The sequence below is a fragment of the Rhipicephalus microplus genome, chromosome X (assembly GCF_043290135.1).
Source record: "Rhipicephalus microplus isolate Deutch F79 chromosome X, USDA_Rmic, whole genome shotgun sequence".
Taxonomy (NCBI): Eukaryota; Metazoa; Arthropoda; class Arachnida; order Ixodida; family Ixodidae; genus Rhipicephalus; species Rhipicephalus microplus.
The window spans coordinates 177,880,259-177,904,187 of record NC_134710.1 but is presented as its reverse complement, the minus strand read 5'-3'; the positions used below and the strand labels follow the sequence as shown (position 1 = coordinate 177,904,187).

Sequence of the window (23,929 nt, the reverse complement as noted above, 5' to 3'; positions counted from 1 at the left end):
ATTCCCCCAGCCACTTTATTGGGTATCTATGTCAATTTAAACGTGGGCTAGTTAATTATATATATATATATATATATATATATATATATATATATATATATATATATATATATATATATTATGACCAGCTCTCCCCAACAACAACGCTACCAAAAAGGAAAGAGAGAATGTGAGATACTAAAGAAAACTCGTATGTTAAAAGAAGTATGCATATATAAACGATATTAACGATATGCATATATAAACAAAAAACTTTATATGACAAAACATAACATTTTATAGCACAGCATGCTCAGCATGCTGCTTGTCGGGTGCTTATAGAATTGATATGTATATAGCCCGGGCTGTCAAGATAAACATGCCAAAGACTTAACAGAGTCCACAGGGCGTGGCACAGTATTTCAGCACCAAAATGCTGCCGCGTCAACATATTGCCATTCTTGCGACGACACAATGGCACCCGCTGCAGGCTAATAAAAGAAATGCTTTGCAACCACACAAAAAGTGCACGATAATAATACAGCAGACAATCGTCGTTGTCAGTAATTAAAAACACAGAGGTGTCGTTGTACTTATACAGGCGTGAACATAAGTGTGCAAAACGCGGGATCGCGCTATCTATAGTGACGAGACGCCTTCTGTGGTGCGCATGCGCGTCCCGTCGCATCGGTTGGCCTTTCATGTCGCTCTCTCCGACGAGCTAGTAGCCAAAACGACACCTGGGTGCCACTGTCTTTACTCCATCGAATTCGTGCCGGTTTTGTTTTCAACGTAGAGGCTGCGACGGTGTCGGGTCCAGCACCGGTATGACGTAGTTATTTATGCCGGTTGACTCATAACCGTAGCCAGCCTCGCAAAACCTGATGAAGCCAAGCACACAAAATTAGATTTTCTCAGCTCAGCTTGCCTTTGTCGCGTTAGGCCAAGTTGAGCTTAAATGAGCCTATATAGTTAAGTGAATGTCAGTGTAACCAAATCTAATCCAGCCTAGTTGAGCGCAGTATCACCTGATGAATTCGGTAGTAAGTAAGCTTCAGCCCAGTCCAGGTTGCTGTTTTTACGTTAAGCGTAGTAAAACTTCGACGCGCATAGATGGGTCGAGAAAATCACATGTACAAGTCAAATCCAATTATGCATAGTTGATCAAGCTATCATTTTATTTAGCCGAACAAAGTTAGCCCAAATAAGGCAGATTTTATCGCGGTTAATTAATCCAAGTCGATTTCTCCCATTAGCCTCGAGGCGCCGAACCCTAGAAGATACTAAATACTCCTGACACTATGTCACTCAAGCTCATTTATGTCTCATTAGTGATTTGATTGATTGATTGATTGATTGATTGATTGATATGTGGGGTTTAACGTCCCAAAACCACCATATGATTATGAGAGACGCCGCTGTGGAGGGCTCCGGAAATTTCGACCACCTGGGGTTCTCTAACGTGCCCCCAAATCTGAGCACACGGGCCTACAACATTTCCGCTTCCATCGGAAATGCAGCCGCCGCAGCCGGGATTCGAACCCGCGCCCTGCGGGTCAGCAGCCGAGTACCTTAGTCACTAGACCACCGCGGCGGGGCGTATGTCTCATTAGTGTAAGTTAAGAAGCGTACCAGTTAAGATTGGTTGATTAGTTTAATATTCAATCCCACACGAAACACACTGCAGTTACATGTGGCATAATTAGGCTAAATATGCATAACTAAGCTAATGATGTAGGGCAAAAATAAGCATAGAAAAATCTGGCAGAGTGTGGTTGAGTATAGCGCCATATAACTAGTCTAATTAGAATTAGGTGTAATTATACAAGTTCCAGTAAAACGCAATTAAAGTAATTGAAGTAGAATTTTATGACCTCAGAGTGTCCTAGCTGAAGACGATACTAATTACTAATCACCGAACCTAGCCTCATTAATCTAATTATGTCTAATTAGTCATAAAACTAATTTTTAGTGCGTATTCGTACTTATTGCGCTTGTTTCATCCTAACTAGCCTCCTTTAGGTTCAACTTAGCCTAACGCTGCACAGGCAAGCTAAGCTAAGAAAACTTAACTTTGTGTGGTAGGCTTCGTCAGGTTTTGGGAGGCTGGCTACGCTTGTGATCCTAGTAAACCGGTATAAACCACGACACGAGCCAGGCGCCGGAACCGGCGCCGTTGCAGCCGCTATGTAAAAAAAAAAAGAAAAATAAAGGCACCAGTTTGTTGGAGCAAGGACAGCAACACCCAGTTGTTTTGGCAACGAGCGCGTCGGAGAGAGCGACATGAGAGGCCAACTGATACGACAGAACGCACATGCACACCGCAGCAGGCGTCTCGTCGCCAGATGGCGCGTCGATGCCTTCGGCCACGCGATCCCGTGATCTGCACACTCATGCTCACGCCTGTACATACATTGATATATCTGTGTATACATACTACATTAACTATATATATATTTGTATAAATATACATAAATACATAAACGTGCAACACAGTAGCGAGTCAAAGTAGGTAAAAGTTTTTGAGTAAAAATAGAAATACGCCTTTTGTTCGCATAGCTATCTGTGCCGACTAGTGGCGGAAGTAGTGCTAATAAAACACTAAAATGTATATAATCAAGCTGAGCCGCATCCAAATAACGCTCCGCAGACGGAGAAAACACGACAGCAGGCTCACATACACACTTCCGACACCAGCCATTGTCAAGTGGTGGCTCATAAAAAGAGCAATATAAATATAAATAGAAAAATATACAAACAAAAACATGCATCCCCCTGCAGTCGCGTGCGCGAGAGGGTTCGTCAGGTGCGCGGTTGTCCAAAGTCCGCCTGAAACGAGAACACAAGGGGCCAAGCAATGAGAACTTAGAACGTTGCTTTTCACACACAATATATATATATATATATATATATATATATATATATATATATATGCTGCATTAACATCGCATGTTCCATTGTTTGTATAATGACCACAGTGACTCATTAACTTTCGTTTTGTGATTTCAGTATTTCAGTGTGTGCTGGACGGGTGCGTATGGTATTTGTTTTGTCACGTATGATGCCACCCTACTCTCTCGTGTTTCTATTTCTGGGTTCAATTATTGTTTTACTTATTTACACGATGCGACACGGCTTCATATTCATAGATGCTTTCAGTTACACCACTTATCTTGTCACTCGAGGTGGCATGTCTAAATATATCGTCGCTGATGTCTGTTTTGAGACTTCTGACGTTTTTGGTGCGTTATCAGCGGCCTTTAAAAGCGGCACATGCCTTGTGTACTTTTATCGCACAACCGCCAAGTTCGACCCGGCTAGTCTGGTAGCACCAGCTCGGTTCGTTTTGGTCCCGTCAGGCCGAACGTCCTGCGCTGCTCGGTTCGCCAGCCACTCTGGCTTCACCCGTACCCGTTCGCCCACTCAAGCGTTTCGCGTTCTCTCGATCTCTTGTTTGTTTGTTTGTTTGTTTGTTGCCCGTAAGCACTCTGGGGGATTTGGCCATGAAAGCTTGTAGTAGCCTATATGTGAACACTTGCTTTCGCGCACACTCCGTCGTCTTCTTCGGTTCTACTTTTGGCTGCGGGTAACTCTTACCTTAAAACAAAATCTACTTTTCGGAACCTTCCTGCAGGTGTTACTGACACATTGTACTATGCAACATTTTATATATAAACCACATTTTTACTTAGACCACTACATTGCAAAATCTGAGCCTCAACAAGAGTCAAAACGCTGTTTTTGCCTTTGTCAGTGTCATGTTTTGGCAATGCTTTTTCTTCAATCGCTTCTGAAGTATTTCAATCATTCAATATAGAAACATGTAAAACAGAAAATGTAAATATATCAAAGGTGAAAAAATTCGCTTTTTATAACTTATGAAAAGCACACTTTTTTACAACTTACAAAAAGTACAAAACTCCAAACATGCAGCACATTGCCATTTTTTGCGAAGGCGACAAAGAAAGTTCAAACAAAAATTAATTACTACCATAGTCATGAAAGAGTACACCCTTTAGATTAAGGTAAAATTGTTTCGTGATAATTGCTCAAACCAGTAGTAATATTTAAGATATTTAGCGTGACATGACACACTTTCACTTGGACGGACGGACGGACGGATGGACGGACGGATGGATGGATGGATGGATGGATGGATGGATGGATTTGACAGTGCCCTTTTAGATTCCTTAATGGTGGACTCCCACGAGGAAACGGAGGAGGAATTTTCGCAGCGTACGGCGTGTCACGTGACGTGCGCGTCATCGAAACGCGCCGTTCTCGCTCTCCTCCGATCGCGGCACGGATGGAAACGTGTCGCCGCAATTCGATCCCTCCATTTGACGGTCGTCTGCTCTCGATCGAGAGGATTCAGCGTCAAATCTGTCAACATTGGTTGGATTGGCGCGGCTAGGAAGCAGGCAGCCGGCTTAAAAGCCATGCGTTTTATACTGGGCGACAACTTTTCTTGGCACTGTAGGCAAAGCTATGGAGGCGGAGCTTCTGCACATGAAGCACAACACGAAGTAGGCTGTTTTGGCGTGCATGTTGTAACGCTGCGGAAAGTTAAGCGTTTCATGTAGACGCAGACGCCACTTAGTGATTGATGTGCACGTAAAAAAGCGGGACTTTCTCACGCGTTCAAAAACGCGAGGTCAAAGCAGATAAATTAAAAAATATATACAAATATCTTACTGGTGTCAGCTGTGTCCAGTCTCAAATATTTCCACGTAGAAAATAAAGGCAGAACAAGCGCGCTACATAAGCATTGGAGTCGAGAGTATGCACGGGAATTCCGCGAACGTAGCTCCGGCTGTGTGGATGCGACGTCTCCGCTGCCGAGCTGGATCGGAGTAATCACCTGACTATTCGGTCCACGGAGCAGCGGTATTTCACCCTCGCGCGTGAATCTAGCTTTAGAGGCCTAAAGTCAAGTACTATCAATATGTGTTGAAGGATTGAATTTCACTCGCACTTTGATTGTAGCAACCAGTCAGTTAACCTCCTCCTGGTTATTTCTACCTGTTTTATGTCTGCTTTGCCTTCACTGTCTCTGAACCCCAATGCTTTGAAAATTTTGGCGCCATTACCTTCGACTATAGGGTGGAGGCCTTTACAGAACATTATCAAATGTTCAGCCGTTTCCTCCTCCTTTCCACGCGCACTACATAACGTGTCTGTGCCTTCGTATTTGGCTCGGTACGTCTTGGTCTCCCGTCCTGGCCTCGAACAGCAGAAGGCTACCCCGATAATTATCGTAGATCTTTTCTTTTGCAATTTACTGCTTGAAAGTTACTGCGTGATCTCTTAATTACTGCGTGATCTCGCAATTAATGCGTGATCTCTTAAGCATTCCAATCTTCCACATGTCCCTCTGTTTTCTCCCCCTTCTTAACCAATGTTTCTTTTAGGCTTGGTATTCTGCTGTTGTCTAAATACTTGCTTGACAATTTTCGAGTTCGCTTCCTCCATTTAGTATCAACATTCTTCATGCACAATTAGCTGAAGACTCACCTAGCCAAACGCTCCTGTCCCATTTTTCTCAATCTCTGGGTGCCTAAAGTTTGAAGTGCCTTCTAGGCAACACAACAAATTTTGCGAATTATTACGCTTCAATAACTACTTCTCACATTCACATATGCCTGCATGATTTTTTCAGCATAATCAGATATGGTCAAAAATTGACCGGGTGCACCTTGATATGGAATGACCCATATACGGGTATATATATATATATATATATATATATATATATATATATATATATATATATATATATAGAGAGAGAGAGAGAGAGAGAGAGAGTGCATTCATGACATTATTTGAAGAAAGAGGCAACGATTTCAGGCAGACATTGAGAATCAGTTGTAAATAGTCCAGGCCGTGTGTTGCTCAGGAGCCGAAATCTATCACAGCGCCCTCTTAGATAATGGGCTACGCTAATCGCTTTCCTTGTGTGCGCAGTCAAAAAACATCACTACACTGCCGAGCAAATTTCACACTGTACACAGTAGAGTTATCCCAGAGAAAAAAGGTCACCGGCAAAGTTTAAGACGATAAAACTAACATAATCCTTTTCTATTACGATAGCCACGCGGCCCTAATCATGAGTACGCTTTTTTTTTTAATTTTGAACCCAGTATTCGCTGTACTTTCATATCAGAAACGATATCACAATATGACATAACATACGTTTACTGACGCGACGCGCGAAGACAAAGATCAATGCGCAAATAATTGACGATTTTGGTGTGATCAGATATAAATTTTCGAGTGCCTTGCACAGTTTTACAGGGTGAATGGAACATAGTTGCGCGTAAGTACACATCAAAGATTTTGCCCCGTATGTCATCACAATCGAAGGCGTGCGCTAAGAGGGGGTGGGGTGGGGGGGCAGGAGGTTTGTATAGAGTATAGTCAGGCGGCAACTCACGTAACTTTGAGCTATATATAACCGTAAATGACCGCAGTCCCCACGCTCACCCTTCATGCACTTACTTGTAAGAGAAAAGGTGCTCAGGTCGAAGCGCCGATTCCGTGCGTCATCTCGCACAGCGAGTTGTATACGCGCTGAAAGTGTGGCCCCTTCTAATAAATCACTCATGATTTACGCTGAAGCCGGACCTGAAAAAAAATACATTTATATATTTATTTGCTGCATACTGCCAGTCTTATAAGAACGACAGTCAGAACAATAAGAAAAACAACGCTTATAAAAAAAAATACGCCCATAGGTATGTCTACTGACCATACACGACATTTACTTAGTGCAGCGCCTCCTCTAGGCGCTGCTTGGTGTTGTATGGTGAAAACGTTATAGACAGACACACAACACGTAATTGTAACCGGCAATGCAAGGAAATGGCCTGCAAGGAACGCTCACCGGCTTATCTCACTTACCCGGCCCGCGCCTCACAAGAACAGTTGGTGTAGAAGCGCGGGCGCGGACCCGGGGTATAGAGGGCGCGTCGCATGTGCTCTGAGAGCCCTGTGCTTTCACTGGCCCTCCCATGCTGTCTGCACGCCCATGTTAAGAAGCGCAGACCGCTGGGCGAGTTCGTGATTCGTCTTAGAACTGAGTTGCGCAAAAACATTGAAGTACCAAAGGAAGACACCTGGACACAGCACGGTGTCCTGGTGTCTTCCTTTTGTACTTCAATTTTTTTCGCACAACTCAGTTAGGGTAGTTTGTTAACTCTTGTGAGTGTGTAAATTATCTTAAACATGTGTTATTTTCGTAAGCAAGAACCCTCGCATGTGTTCTTTATCGGCGCTTGGGTGGCAGCCTGTATAACCCCTCCTCGTTCACATCAACGTAACAGCCATATCCAGTCAAATACACAAGAATCGTACTTTGTGCTCTGTAAAATATCCCAAGGATATAACCCCTCCGAGTAGTGTTTGTTGTACACAATAATCGTACTTTGTCCTTTGTAAAATATTCCAAGGATATAATCCTTCCCGGCCAGAAGTCTTTGTTGTGTATTGTCGTATAATTCTCGTGTCCCCTTGTGTGTGACATCCAAGCGGAAATAATTTGTTAAAGGAAGATAATGTACTCTGATCGCCTACTCGAATAATATTTGAAACAATTTGTGTTGAAACTGGATTTAGGCTGTTTCATAAACAAGTCGGAAAAGCATTTTTCGCAGGCAAGCTCACGACGTATAACATAGTTAACCTGTACATTCCGTCTTAGTTCCAAGGTACCCGAGCTAGTTACTTTCGTCTCATCGATGGCGTAATAAATTTTTTTGTGTTCTTGACGTATTGTTCTTAATAAGGCTGACATTTTATATATATTTAAGGTTACCTTGTGCGCGTTTGCATTTCCACCACCAGCAGCAGCAGCAGCAGCAGCAGCCGCCGCGTGCATATACCAGCCATTCCGACACTGAAAGCGATTGTTGTACCTAATATGATTGGATGGAGAATTAACTTCTTTATAAGCTTGTAAATCATTCATAATAATCGGCGAATTCTTTATGCCAGTTCTCGTGGATCGAGGTTGATCGTTAACAAAAAATTAGGAATCAAAGTAGAGGTGCCTCTGAAGTAACTTCAGTTACCACCGGTGTTACGCTATGGGTTTTCCGATACAGAGTAAGTTGCCTGAACTAGTGACCCTGGATAATGATATGCAGGGATATTAGCAAGAGTATAGGTCCGCGAAACTCAATGGCTCAAGTTTTAATTATGCGCACGGCGTTCTTTGCCTGCTGCCATAAATTCAGAGGCACTTCGCACTTTGGGGGCACGGTAGCAAACGAATGATCCCCGCACCACGCTAGTTTGCGTTCTCACGCAATTCCCAAAACTAGTGAGGGGCGGAACGAACCTGCGCCGGCCGGCGCACAGCATCCGCTGCCATCGTCCTTACCACCCATGGATGATCCAGCAGCTCGGCAGCCCTCAACCTCTGCTTTGGGTTCGACTGCAGCAGCTGGCGAATGACGCATTTCGCCTCCTCCGACACGCGTTCCCAGCCCTGTGCAAGAGAGAGGAGTGACTTGGGCGGATTTCGAACAACGAAAACGCAATTGGAAACCGCAATTCAGCAAAAAAAAGAACGAAGGAAGATAGTTTTTCACGCGACCAACTTCCTTCAGAGCTTGAAGATACGATTGATGCGGCTGCGTAAGAACCTGTACCTTACAGAAATTTAGCTCAACGGGAACGTTCTCAGCCACATTGAGTAAAAATCAGACTAAAGCTCTAACTATGGTTCATAGAAACACACACGAATCTTGACTTCCAAGCCTGTAAACGCCATGCGCCTCCAGTGCCTACTACGTATAGCACATGAATATTCATGCTACACAGAATAAAGTTTTCAAACCGAGGGGGGGAGGGAGGAAATAACTTTATTAAAGAAAAAAAAAAACGGCAAGATGTGGAATAATTGTCTCCTTCCCTTAGGTGGCAGCCATGAGTCCTTGAGCTCTGGCGGCATCCTCGGCTTGCCGAAGGACGTGGAGTTGCACTTCTGGGTCTGCGCTTAGCAGTGCGGTCTATGCTCTTCATTGTTGTAATTTTTTTTATTCTGCCCTGTCACTGAGGGGCAAGCCCACACTATATGATTGAGATCTGCCCTTTGATTGCAGAACTTACACAAATCTGAGTATATCTCTGGGTAGATGTAGTGAAAAGTTACCGGGTTCGGGAACGTGTTGGTTTGTAAAGGGCGCCATGCCATCGCCTGCTGCTTGTTGAGCGAGGTTTGTGCCGGGGGGAATCGGACCCTTTCTAGCCTGTAGTGTTTTGCGATATCTTCATAACTAATTATGCGGTCCCTCTCCACACCCGGACTTCGCGCTGCGCCTGTTCGGCCGGCCAGTTCTCGAGCCAGGTCGTGCGCGATTTCGTTTCCGGGAAGGGAGGAGTGAGCAGATGCCCATACAATATGACCTACCCGCTCGTCGCAAAAGTTTGCCAGAATTCTTAGCGCTTCCGGTGAGATCCTTCTATTGACATAATTTTTTAACAGCGGTTTTGGAATCGCTGATCACAACTTCGGCTTTTGTGGAGGCTAGTGCTAGTGCTATAGCCGCCTCCTCCGCCACGTCTGCCCTATCTGTACGTACACTGCCACTGACGTTGGAATCCGTTTGAATATTTGTAGCTACGATTACCATGCTTCGGCCATTCTCGTATTCTGCTGCATAGACCACGTCCCGGCCGTTGCCAAACTTTTTATGTAGGCTTTTCGCCCTTTCTATTCTTCTAGGGTGGCGATGCTCAGGATGCATATTTCTAGGTAATGGAGCCACCACGATATGCCCCCTTGCCTCCCACGTAATGCCCTTTTTTACCCCATGTTCCACGTTGTACGTGACGCCAATTGTGTCCAAAATATGCCTTTCCGTAGGGCTTTGGGTTAACCGATCATACTTTGCTATCGTGTGGGCCTCTATTAGCTCTGCGAGCGTGTTATGTAGCCCTAGATCCAAGAACTTGTCATTCGACGCATTTAACGGGAGACCGATTGCTTGTTTATATACTTTACTAATGATGCAATCTATTTTTCTCCGTTCGGCTGCATGTAGTTTAAGATATGGGGCAACGTACACTATTCGGCTGACTACAAAAGCCTGTACTAAACGAACTAAGTTGTGTTCCTGCATACCGTAGTTTTTGTTGGCTATTCGTTTGATCAGCCTGCTTGTGTGGTGGACGCTGCTCTCTAATAGCCTAATAGTTTCTCCATTGCGCCCATTCTCAGATATACGGAGGCCGAGAATTCGTAGGTTCGCTACCATGGGTATTTTACTTCCCCCTGCAAAAATCGTGATGTCTGGCTTTTCCTGTATGCTTTTGCGTCCCCTACATGTGGGCCTATAAATGAGCAATTTCGATTTTTCGGGAGAACATTTTAGCCCATTACCTTCTACATATCTCTCTACAGTGTCAACAGCTGTCAACAGCTTCTTGTAATATATTTTCGATGTCTCCGTTACTCTCACCCGTCACCCAGAGGTTGATGTCGTCTGCGTATATGCTATGTCTGAGGCCCTCAATTTTGTCAAGTTTTGCGGGTAGGCCAATCATCGCCACATTAAATAACAGGGGAGACAGCACCGAACCCTGTGGCGTCCCCCTACTGCCAAATTCAATCTCTTCAGACCTTGCCTCTCCGACCACAATTCTTGCAGTGCGGTCGGATAGGAAGTCTCTCACATATGCGTAGGTGCGCTCTCCTATCATCCAGTCCCTGAAGATTCTCTAATATGGCTCTGTGTGTGATAATATAGAAGGCCTTAGTGAGATCAAGGCCAAGGATAGCCTTAGAGTCTAAAGATCTGGTCCCCACGTCGAGTATTTGATGCTTAATCTGTAACATGATGTCCTGTGTTGATAGTTTAGGTCTGAAACCGATCATGGTATGTGGGAAGGGTCCGTTCTCCTCTATGTAGGTTAAGAGCATGTCAAGAGTCGGTAACTGTTGGTCTCTCTATTGAACAGGGGGGGGGGGGGGGGACACTTTTCTCATTTTCTTTCGAGGTCGAACGAGAAACACTGTCTTGGAGAAACAGACCAGACTCGTCAACTAAGTTCTTTACTACAGTTAATGTCACTAATTTTGCTACCAGTAGAAGTAATTGATTGATATGTGGGGTTTAACGTCCCAAAACCACTATATGATTATGAGAGACGCCGTAGTGGAGGGCTCCGGAAATTTAGACCACCTGGGGTTCTTTAACGTGCACCCAAATCTGAGCACACGGGCCTACAACATTTCCGCCTCCATCGGAAATGCAGCCGCCGCAGCCGGGATTTGAACCCGCGCCCTGCGGGTCAGCAGCCTACCAGTAGAAGTAGACTGCGATAGGGTCATCATCATAATCATCATTATGAGCCTGGTTACGTCCCCTGCAGGACAAAAGCCTCTCGCATGTCCCGCCAGTCAACTCGGTCCTGTGCTTCCCGCTGCCATTTTATCCCCGCTTTATCCCCGCAAACTTCTTAGTGTCATATGCCCACCAATTTTTTTTCTCCCCATAACCCGCTTGCCTTCTCTGGGAATAAAGTCAGTTAACCTTAATGACCACCGATTATCCTACCTACGTGCTACGTATCCGGCCCATGTCCATTTCTTTTTCTTGATTTTAACTATAATATATCCTTAACCCCGATTTCTTCCCTGATCCACTCTGCTCCTTTCTTGTCTCCTAAGGTTACACCTACCATTTTCCTTTCCATCGCTCGCTGCATCGTCCTCTACTTAAGTTGAACTCTCTTTGTAAACCTCCAGGTTTCTGCTTCGTAAGCACCGGCAAGATGCAGCTGTGACATGCCTTCCTCCTGAGGGATAGTGGCAATCTACAAGTCATGATTTGAGAGTGCTTGCCGAATGTGCTCCACCCCAATCTTATTCTTCTAGTTACTTCAACCTCGTGGTTCGGCTCCGCGGTTATTACCTGTCCTGAGTAGACGTAGTCTTTTACAACTTGAAGTGCACTATTACCTATCTAGAAGCGCTGCTCTCTTCCTAGGTTGTTGTACATTACTTTCGTTTTCTGCAGATTAATTTTAAGACCTACCTTTCTGCTCTCCTTGTCTAGTTTAGTAATCATGAGTTGCAATTCGTCCGCCGAGTTACTCAGCAATACGATGTTATCCGCGAACGGCAGGTTACTAAAGTACTCTCCATTAACTCTTATCTCTAACCTTTCCCATTGTTGGCAACTGAAAACCTCCTGTAAGCATGCGGTAAATAGAATTAGGGAGATTGTATCCCCCTGACTTACCCCATTCTAGATTGGTATTTTGTCTCTTTCTTCATGGAGATCGAACTATGATAGCAGTTGATTCTTTGCAGATTTCTTCCAGGATGTTTATATATGCTTTGTCGACGCCCTGATTCCACGGTGTCTGCATGACTGCTAATATTTCTACAGAATCAAATGCCTTCTCGTATTCTATGAAAGATGCGATAGGGTAACGATCATATTCCGACATATCGGTGAACTTGTACGTACGTCCCATCAGCATAGCGTGCGCAGAGATTGGGGGGGGGGGGGGCGCTCTATCGTACTAACCTAAGGGGGTGTCATGTCTTATACTCAGTAAGATTTTTGGTAATGGACGCCGAGGGCCCCTTTATGTTTGCATTCCAAGAACAGCCTACCTCCAACTTTCTCCGAAAGCAGGATGCGACGGCAGGCTGTTGTGAAACACAGGTCATCTCTTAATTTCACTTTGCATCCCTTCCAAGCTTGATTTGTGTCAGACTGTACCGACTAGATACGGGAGATGGGGGGGGGGGGGGACAAAACTTGGTTCCCCTGATGAAGAACCAGCACATGCCAATGGCATAACTTCAGCATCTACAAACTCGGATAGCCACAGGCGGGCGGGTTTCCCCGCAGTGATCCCCCCCCCCCCTTTTTTTTTCTATCCTTCAATGAAAAAGTCCGAAGGAAAACAAGGTTCTTCGAATACAGGGTGCGAAAATAAAATTAAGCACTGCCGTGCTGGTCACAACCACCTGCCTTCCGTCCCAGGATATCAGAAGTCATCGGCTGGTATAATCGTCAAAAGTTTGCATGGTCATCATAACCCTGCACATTAGACAATGACGGGACAGCTCAGGCAGAATATACAAAGTTGACTTGGCGAGGGGGGAGGGAGAAACCTCCTTGCTCCCCCCCCCCCCACCATGCGCACGCCTATGAGGTTAGCTATGTGAATTTTGGCACATTTACAATAGTCTTACGAACGCGTCTATAAAGCCAGATAGGATAAAATTAAAAGCGGAAACTCGTGTATTTCCCGAATAACCTAAAAAATCCCACTACACTATGCCCACCCCTTAATTGTTTTTTTTTTACCGTTTGGTGAAATATCGGGAAGAGCTTTAAAATTAATATGCAATTCCACGGTGGAGAATGTTTGACGGGATAACCGTGCAAGGAACGAAGGCAAACAAGGCAGCGTCCACGCACTGTTTCACTGGAAAGTTGTCCTTGGAGGACACTCGTTAAGAGCGCAGCCAGAAAACCATCTATGGCATGATGACGATGTGACGTTTATTGACCCAAGGGGCAAAACTGGCCAAAGAAAACAAGGACTGTGGTAATAAGTTTACAGTTGAGTCATGAAGTTATGTGTAAATGTGACGTGTTGTAAATGGCTCTCAAAATAGTCGCTGTAAGGTGCGTGAAAATATTTGTGTACTTAAATCATGGCAAGAAGGCACGCTACCAACAAAAAGACGTGTCATGAAGGTTCGGTTTATTAAAATGCCCGAGTGTCAATAGCACTACAGGGATTCCCTGCAGGGCCCTTGACGCGAGGGCCATGGAGGCATGCGTTGAAACAATCGACACTATCAAAACGGCGACCTCGTACGGAAACCATCCTACGAATCTCTTGGTTGAAAGAATTACGTGGAGGGTATGGACATCATTAAAACAGCCTAAAACAATGTCAAAACACGTTCTTTTGTAAACTTAATGCAGGTGATATGAAATATGTCACCGGTATGCTAATGAAAAGTACGTTAACCTCGCAGCGTCTGCCTCCCGACACTCCCGTTTGTCGTGGAGGTGGAAAACTGCCAGCTGTTCATGGCATCTGTTACGTATAGGAAGTCCATCACCAGTTTGCAAAACAATACATATCTGTGTACCGTAAGTATATTTTATTCTGAGGCCACAGAACAGGAAATCGGTAGATCTTAATTTCGAAATGACGTGAGAGTGCCTAATTGTGTCTTAATTAAAGGACATGACACCCGACCAGATTCTGTCGTGAGACACCACTGCGGAGGGGAAGGAAAGAAGTGAAACTTTTCAGGGCTATTTTTCTTGCGTACTATCCCTCTATCTAGCCGCCTCCGTCTGGGTGCTCTCGTAATCACCCCCTTAACATGGGGTTAACCAAAATTAGTAGGAGAGCGTAAGATGGCTTGACGAATATCACTCGCTAGTCATGACATTAATAATGTCACAATCCCATCGCGTACGTCATCAAACCCTTTCCCCCAGACGTGTGGCACATCCCCGGGGGCGGGTATGTGCCACAGGTGATGTACCCAGGAACGGCAAGAACAGACATGGGTTATTTTGACGCGTGAGCATTAAGAAGAAGCTGGCATCGGCAGCGTTCACTCGACGAATGCAAATAATAAATGTCCCAGCAAGAGTCGAACCCCAGCATTCTGCTTGGCAATCAAGTATTCTACCAGAGAGCCCGCCACGTCCCGGATCTACTTTTCCAACAAACCCTAATGTTCGTGAAACGTCAGTTTGGGTTGCAGTGCTGGCTACCTAATTTTATGAACATTACTTATCCACTCCTTTGATGCAGCCGTTACGCCGCGTTAACGTCAATTTTACTTAAGCGCTATTCGCTCAAGTTGATTTATGTGGCAGTGTCCAGGGCACCATCCTCGCGAGGAACAGCGCTTCATATCCGTTTCTGGAGTTTCTAATACGCATGTTGCTGTTGGCATCATTACGAAACTGTAAAGAACTGGTTGTAAAGAACATTTGTGGATGTCTGTGCGTGAATTTGTACATATATTTAGTCACACTTGGGTGCGCAGACGTACCAAGCGCATATCAAGGTATGCGCCACAAAATGGAAAGAAAGCAGACGGCAGCCAGTTTTCTTCCCACTGCCAAAAATTCATGTATGAGCCTATAGGCTTGAACTCTAGGGTTTGTGTTGACACATTGCGCCACCCTGGTGGCCTTGTTGCTATACGAATAGTAGGACGGCGATGGCTACCACGGACGAATGCGTGGAAGGCCATCCAAAGAAAGCAGAGGAAAAAATGGTACTCATGCGTTTAAAGAGTCACAAAGGAAAGGAGTCCCGCCCTAACGTATTTCACTCATTTCCATCGAGCCCAAACGAGAAAGAGCGGCGGTAATGCTGGATCTGTAAAATACAACAAACCTTTTACCTAGCATGCGCTTTACAGCTTACGTATGTGAAGTCACGCTCAGAATCGTGCATTTAATTTCAATAAATTGCCACACGTACACAGTTCCAGACATGCTAGGAAGAAGGAAATACTAAAAAATGACTTGGCGAAGTGATTCGCCACTTTTCGCGCACACAGTATCTTATCAACACACGGCACGGGTGCCTTCTATGCCTACCCCTAAGAAGTTCCTCAACGAGCTCCTTTATTGACGTGTCAGGTTTATATGACGGCCATCCCCAATCGGTCTCTTAACGGCGGCGAGTCGCATCATTGGCCGCTGCAACGCGTTTGCAATTTTCACTCACGCTGGCCTTGCAGTGCAGGTTAACGCGGTCACTTCGCGCTTCGCTGACAGCTACGGAGAAAGCGAAACGAAGATTGATCCGGTGGATACTCTCTATACCGCCGCAAATAAAATCGTGAAAAAATTGGCCTCGTATCTGCATGTAATCTGCAAATGTCATCGAAAGACGATAGTCTTGCGTGTGGAGATTGTGAACAAAACATTTATTTGATGTTCTGCGCAAGAAAATCGGTGAATGGTATTCCGGAGGCGCTCGTTAGAGTGCCTCGAGCGTGCAGCGGAGATGAACGAGCGCATCAAGTCACGCCACACGTGAGACATGAGCGCTATCTGGCAGTTTTATTTGGAAAACAAAGCGCGTGGCCCAGATACTGGCGTGCGCGCCCGTCTCAGAGGTGATAAGGTGCAGAACGCAAGGCGACGGGTAGGTGCCACCACCGTGTTGTCTTATTAAACCGTTGGAAACACTCGCTTCTTCGTACAAGCGTTACATGGTCAGCGCAGCGTGACAAGCGCTACGGTTCTTAAAATTACTTATGTATGCCTTTTATAGTAAAAGACGAACATGCAGAATACATACGTGTTGTTATGGTGCCTCAGATATGCGCAATAATTGCTTTTTTAATTGACAATCGCACACGTATGAACGCTGATCCGTGAGCAACATTGGTGGGCGCTGCGGATGGGGTCGGCCGTTCATGGTATCGGTTCATGCTGTTTAGAGTACCCAGTTCGCGGTAACTGTGGACAAACAGGCAAATGTACAGACAGACAGACAGACAGACAGACAGACAGACAGACAGACAGACAGACAGACAGACAGACAGACAGAGACAGACCAAAGTTTTTGCGTCGATGGTCCCCAAGAAAGACTATCGTCTTTAAAAAGAGCTTCTGACTTGCGTGTTATAGTGCACTACGAGAGCGTGTAAGAGTTACCTTCTTTTGGCACCCATACACTGTTCATAAGAATGCAATAGAAAGCGCGGTACGAAAAATATTCTCAGCTGTTGGTTGACGAACTACGAGAACTTCAACTACCGATTATGCACGAGTCTTCTGCTCTCGGCACGGTTCAAAACATGTAAAACAAGAGCGCGAAACGGAACAGCACCTCACCTGCGCAACACGCCACGAAAGCAGTAACTGCCGATTATGTAAATAAGGTCATGATCGCTCAAATTAGCTGCCAATCGGTCGAACGCCTCCTCAGTTATGTTGAGATGATTATCAGTGAAATCACTGAAAGCGGCAAAATAACGTGCAGGCAGCACAGATTGAGGCTAGCTCTTTCATGCGCAATTTCAACACACACTTACCTCTACTTTCACGTCGTACGATGCTTCTTAGACCTGCGAGTGGCATTTGGCTGCAATCTCGGAATGCAAGTTGCTGCCGCACAGTTTTCTTCACACCGTAGACATAATTTTCTGCGCAAAATTATAGTGTCGTTTTGACAGCGCACTGTCACGAAAGTACCCATCCACGAACACGACACTGCTGAAGCTGTACGGCAAGATAATCGCTGGCATCACTGCTCGTTCGCTAAACCAGTCTGCTCTCTAGTCACAGTTCTTGATCTGTTGCCTTCTACAATGCGCGTAAACTACAATGCGCGTTCTACAATGCGCGTTCTGAGCTGTAACCTTTGCGCACACACACACAAGAAAGCACGGCACAAAAGCAGACACAACCGATAACATCGCGCCACGTTCCGTGGGCATTTCCACGGGGCCACGGGTCCCTGTCCTGCTAGGACTTTTTCACCCAACTCGCTTGGTGGCGCCATGTGTGCCTTTTTGGCGCGCCACCTGGGAAGGGCTGGTTTTCTATCCTCCGTGAGAGTAAGAATCTAGGCACGCAGAAGCCGAAACGAATCAGCCCGTAAACTTTGGGAGACGTCCCATTAAAAAAAAAAGAACTAATTGTATTAGTGGCACGTGCACCTGCCTGCACAAGAGCGAGATACTATATTTTTAACGTGGCATGTTCGTAGCCTGATAAGGAGTGTTGCCTTGATGCGCTCGGTAGGTATGCGCATCGCTGTGCTGTATATTTTATTGCAGCCATTGCAATAAATTAGTTGTTACAGTAGCACCTGTGCGGTCTTCTCTCGTGTGTTCGTATTTCTTAGCACGAAAAAACACGATGTCCGATGCACTTAGGCTACCAATTAGTTCCTGTCATGTGAATGTCACTATTTAACACATGCGGAAATTTTTATTAAGTTATGTTGTGTACTTTTCGATAAAATTATAGACAATTAAATCTCAAAAGACGCTGTTTTAGGGAAAAAAACGCAGAAAGCGTATAGGTGTACATTCGCATTTCATGTCAGCATATAGCGAAAAAAAAAAGACCAATAATTACTTTTGAATCCACAATTGCCCAAGTGTGATAAATTTTTTTGAGAGAAAGAAATTCGCTATCACGTAACCGCGAAATCCCAAAATCAAATATTTTTACCAAATCATTCATCCGCACGTAATGGTCGTCTCTGCTCACCCCAACCCTATATCAGAGAACTCGGCTCACGCATATAGCTCGAATTGTTGTACGTATTCTTCAGTTGTTTAGGGACACCAAAACTCTTGCTTAAAATTTCAGTGTATAATAATAATAATAATAATAATAATAATAATAATAATAATAATAATAATAATTTAACGTGCCCTAGAACAACCAAGAGGGCTTCGAGCAGGCCCACCCAAAAATTTAACATTACAATGCAGACACCCTTCAGAAAAATCAAATGGACAATGAGAACACGCATGAAAAAATCTGCGCAAAATGGGAATCAAAATTAGGGGACCCTAAAGCTTCGCCTTTGGGAGTTGAACGCAATAGCGACATCCTTAGTGCATGAAACACTTAGTGCATGAAACCTTTTTGGGTTTGCTATGCACTCATTACATGGCCTTAAGGGAATAGGTGCAGGAGCGTGTCGCCCCGTCATGTTGGTCTAGTGGCTAAGGTAGTAAGCTGTGACCCGCAGGTCACGGGATCGAATCCCGGCTGCGGCGGCTGCATTTTCGATGGAGGTGAAAATGCTGTAGGCCCGTGTGCTCAGATTTGCGTGCACGTTAAAGAACCCCGGGCGGTCTAAATTTCCGGAGCCCTCCACTACGGCGTCTCTCATAATCATATGGTGGTTTCGGGACATTAAACCCCACATATCAATCAATTAATCAGTAGCGTGTCTGCCTTTAGTAGTGGGATACCGGCTTTCAACCACAGAGTCATTATGATAATCGCATATTCTGACATCCATTTTATACAGATGTCACAGAACGAGCGCTAAAAAAAAAGAGCGCGCCGCCAAATCCTTGCGACAACGGGCGGCAGAAACGCCGCGAGGTAAAAAGAAAAAAAAAGAAAGCAAACATCCAGGGCCCCCGGGCGCGCGCTCTCCCCGCAGAAGCACGGCTTCGCAGACGAACCTCCTCACCCCACATCGGCGGCCCAGCAAGCCCGCGATTTTTCCAGAACGAAGGGGGCGGGGCCATACCGAGTTGACTCACCGGCCGGAGAGGGCATTCCAACTGTCTCGCCCTCTTCCCAGCTTTCGCCGCGTATCGCGCCGACGAAATGACCAGAAATTTCTGGAAGGTGGCGCGGAAGGTATTTAATCGAGCGGCCGAGACGACAGAACAGGAGGAGACGGAAAGTTAGCGCCGGAGCGCGTAGGAATTCCGCCGTGTAGTCGGCGAAGGTTCTGCCCGTAGTGACAGAGCAGGAGGAGACGGAAGTGAGCGCCAGAGTGCGTAGAGAGTCCGCCGTGTAGTCGGCGAAGTTTTTGGTCCGTAGGGACGGCTCGAGCTACAGGCAAGAGCGTGGGTTTACCGCTATCGAGCGAAGACGCGGGCAACAGCTGCGTGTGTGAAGCCGACGGATTTCCGGCGAAGAAGTTGAAGTTTGAAGAGTGGCCAATTGAAGACGGGAGGTTTCCTGGGAGAGAACTTCGAGAGCTGCGGAACGACAACAACGCTGGACTTTGAGTGAGTGATTCTCGGAAGAGTATCATTCAGACTTTTGTTCCAAGGACTTTGGACTGAATAGGTTTTATATCTCTTTAGTCTTTAAGTGTCTTGGTTGTTCAATGCATGCGACTGCATTGTAGTGCGTATTGTTGTCTGTGTCCGTTGTTTCAAGTGTGGTTGATTGTACTGTGTAGTACATTGTCTGTTTGGTGACGTATTGTATGTAACTATTGTGGAGTGTGCATACGTGTGTATTGTTTTTGATCTGCCGTTAATGAGAATATAATTTTGTTTGTTTATCAACTCTCGGCTCTGTCTTGTTCTTTGGGCCACAGCCGGCGTCCGCTGGCGCACCAATAAGGACCACTTCTAAATTGTCCACGCTTTCGTGGTGCGGTTCGGGAGGCCGATACTTCGGCTCTTGGAATTAGCCCGGCGATCGCCTCCCTAATAAAGGGGACAGGTGTGACAACAGAACGCTTGTACTCTCAGTTCCTAGCAATTTTATACAGTTTTAGGGGCGGAGCTCCTTAAGGCGTGGGTCTACCTCCAAGGTATGTAGTTGTAGTAGTAGTAGGTATCCACCTCTAGTTTAGTTCTTGCAGTGTTACTTGTAGTTGGCGGTACTTGTAGTTGATGAATAAATGCGAAATGGAAAACTAAATGGCGGTACCTGTAGTTGATAATGAAAGATGCGAGGTGTTATAATAGGAATGATGTCACATATGGCGCGCGTCATTGGTTGAAGGCAATCGTTCGATTCAGTGCGCCGACGCACGCTATATAGGGGGAGCGTTGCAATATAATTCCTTCGCTGTGAAGCTGCGCGATACTGGTTGGTGTTCTGTGGCGATACCGCTACCAAGATTCTGCCGCACGAAAGCGGGAGGCCCAAGCGGCGCGGCATACACGCACAGCGTTTCTCACGTCTTTAAATGATGATCGACTCGGCGAATTACACGGAAGCCTCGCGGTTTACCTATGATTCCCTCCGGAGCTTCACCCACTCATAATCCGATTTACCTCGTATATATTGTTTTCATAACCGATCGCGGAGCAGCATTTACGGCAGAGTTATTGCAACAAGTCACCAAGCTGACGCACACCAACCACCGGAAAACAACAGCTTATCATCCCCAAACGAACGGCTTGACGGAGCGGTTAAACAAAACACTGACCGACATGCTATCTATGTATGTTGATGTAGAGCACAAAACGTGGGATGAAATTTTGCCGTACGTCACGTTTGCTTATAATACCGCTGTGCAAGAGACCACAGACCCAACACCACTCGAGCTTGTTTATGGCCGTCGCGTCACAACACCGTTGCTATGCTCCTCGTAGACCAGGACACCAGCGGAAATGACAGCGTTGACGACTTCGTTGACAAAGCCGAAAAAGCCCGCCAGCTTGCACGGAACCGCATTCGCACGAAGCAAGATACCGACACTCGCCGTTACAACCAAGGCCGAAGGAACGTCCACTATCAACCAGGTAACCATGTATGGGTGTGGACACCAGTTCGACATCGTGGGCTTTCGGAGAAGCCATTTCGACACTACTTTGGGCCTTACGAAGTTGTCCGCTGCCTCAGTGACGTGAATTACGAGGTAGTTCCTCAAAGCTCGCATACCAGTTTAAACCGAAGATGTCCACATCCAGAAGTAGTGCATGTAGTACGGATGAAACCGTAGCACGCCCGCGAGTTATGAACACCTCGAAGAACAACATAAATTTTATTTGTCGAATCTAGACGATTCGAGTCCGGCGCTTTTTAGTGGACCTGCATGGGCACCCACCGCGGATGCGGTTCCGAGACCTTGTCTCGAAGCGGCTTCCTCGGCACGCTGGACGGCCCAGAGTTGTGCTGTCAGGTTCGAGCTGAGCAGTGCGGCCTTCCAACGCGAGCGGAGGCTGGCGGTGGAAGAGTGAGACGAATCGGCCCTGTTCGAATTGTTTATTAGGCCTTGACACTCCCACAGCATGTGACTAAGGGTGGCAACCTCGCCACATGACGTGCATCTGTTTGCAGTGTATATGTCTGGATACATGGCGTGCATGAGTCTGGGGTTTCTGTGTGAATCTGTAATTGTCTGAAGTGTACCGCTTGCGTTCTGTTTAGCCTTTCGTGAGGGGATGGGTATATGCGTCTTTGTAACTGGTAATGTGTGGTGATGTCGTGAAACCTGGTCATACGATCCTCCCATGCCCAGATGTCTGCAGTTCCCCGCGGGGGCTCGTCGTCCTCCGGCGATGCTCGGTGAGTGAGGCCTCGAGCAACGCAGTGAGCCGCTTCGTTGGGGGTGCTCAGACCGGTGTGTGCCGGGATCCATAACAGATGCCTTCGGTTATCGAAGTCGACTTTTCCTGGATGTGTGGGATGTTGTTGGAGTATGTGAAACGCCTCTTGCGAGATGCGTCCGTAGGCAAAATTGCGAATTGCTGTTTGCGAATCACTAATCACGTATGTGGCATTGGTCTGTGCGAGGGCCAGTGCTATAGCCGCTTCCTCTGCCGCTTCAGCGAGTGCCGTGTTCACAGTGAGGCTATGAACCCCTCGAAGTTTTTTTTATTATCCACAACAGCGCGGGCTTATGTTTTTTTGTTGTTGTTGACGTGACAATCTTTTTTCATGGCCATCTCTAGCATTTTAGTCAATCGGCCGGGACGGTCGCTCTTGAAAGGGGGGAATTGACGCAAGGTAGACTGGCAACTATAGTGGTCAGCCTTTGAGGAGGATAACGAAGTGCTTCTATGGGCGCGTGCTCTGGTGTTCGTGTTTTTGGCCTTTGGTCACGAAAGTAAACGCCCTGCTTTTGTGCCTGCGTCGCTGTACCTTTGTGACAATATGCTGTGATTTTTCGCTTTTCCCGTGAGACGTTGCTCCCCGTCCCAGGGCGACGGACGCAGAGTCTTCTACCGGCCCGCCCAGTCAAATTTCTGCCATGGAGAGCTGCTCGTTAAATCAGTGCGCCTTGTCCAGAAATAGTTAAGAATTTCTAATGAAAACTGCCCGTTTTTTGGCCAATCTCCCAGCGTGGGTGTGTGCCACTGTCAAAGGTTCTACTCTGCTCTAATCTAGTGATGGCCACTGCCCAATGGCTATGGAGCAGATCCTTCTGCGGCGCTGACCGTCCAGAGATCAATTTTCGCAAGCTTGTCGCGGAAACAAAGCACCTATTCGAGCGCCAGTGAGGACACGGAACTGTACTCGGCCTCTGGCGACGACTCGTCGTATGACAGCTTCGAGATCACAATAAGCGCAGGAAGGCCAAGCGAAAAAACTTAGAGCCATCTTCACCAGCGGGGTCATTAAGTGGGAAGTGAAAAGAAGAACGCTCTATGGCCGCACACCATCTTGATAGTGCCTGAGGACCCCTCCACCAGCCTTCGAGCAGTAAACAGGCAAGCTCTCTCTATATGTACTTTTAGGGGGTTGCGACGAATGAAATTAACGATATCCGTCCGAACACGCGCAAGAATATTCTTGCTGTCGAAACGATGACTGCCAGCGCCTTAGACGAGCTACGCAGATTCGCAGACGAGTTCGCAGACGAGATACGAGTTCGCAGACATCAAAGTCCGACCGATAATTCCAATGTATGGTACCTGCATTACGGGAGTAATCTATGACATTGATGTGGCAAAGTGAACTCGGATCTCCAAATTCTTATAAAACCAGCGAACGAGAAATTTGTCATCACGAATGTACTTCGCCTCGGAAACACCCACTGTGTGAAGATAATGTTCAAAGGCGATTTTATTCAGTTATGTCTACGTGGAACATGCCCGGCATACTGTTCGGCCATTTCTTCCTAAACCTCTTAAATGCCATAATTATATAAAAATTGGACGCGTCAACGGTGTATCCACGAACCCCACAAAATGCCCTCGATGCGCTGAGCCACACACTGCAGACGCATATCAGGCAGCAAGTCTGAAGTGCGGAAACTGTGATGGTTCACATGATGCTGCCTACAAGGAATAACCGTAAATAAATAAGAAAATTGCCATCATGAAACAAATGGTCAGAGACAATTCATCACACAGAGAGGCTGCTGAAAGGGTACGGCGCCGACGCAGCTGTCGTAGAAGGCGTGCAACACAGGGTGTCGCACGTAACCCATCTTATTGGAACACCAGTAAAAAAAAAAATTGCCCGCAGCTTCCCTCGGGGGAACACTGAGGAGGATGCGGACCATATAATTGGTTAACGGGGTGTTAAAGTGC

The 23,929-nt window shown here is 46.2% G+C and overlaps 1 protein-coding gene across 3 annotated transcripts in view; it reads right to left on the bottom strand.

Moving 5' to 3' along the window:
• Positions 1-1,416: 1,416 nt before the first annotated feature.
• LOC119176960 (serine/threonine-protein kinase H1 homolog) overlaps positions 1,417-23,929 on the bottom strand; it is a 38,117-nt gene continuing 15,604 nt past the window's right edge. The window contains exons 2-4 of one of the 3 annotated variants that reach the window (XR_012887118.1): positions 8,318-8,467; positions 6,478-6,603; positions 1,417-2,808 (exon numbers count right to left, since the gene is read on the bottom strand). Coding sequence is in view for 1 of the 3 variants with exons in the window: in XM_075878279.1 (XP_075734394.1) it covers positions 6,580-6,603; positions 8,318-8,467 (174 nt within the window). In the remaining 2 variants the exon portion in view is untranslated. Of the gene's footprint in view, positions 2,809-6,473; positions 6,604-8,317; positions 8,468-23,929 lie in introns of those variants that run through there. The other 2 variants (XR_012887119.1, XM_075878279.1) reach the window with 2 other exon arrangements.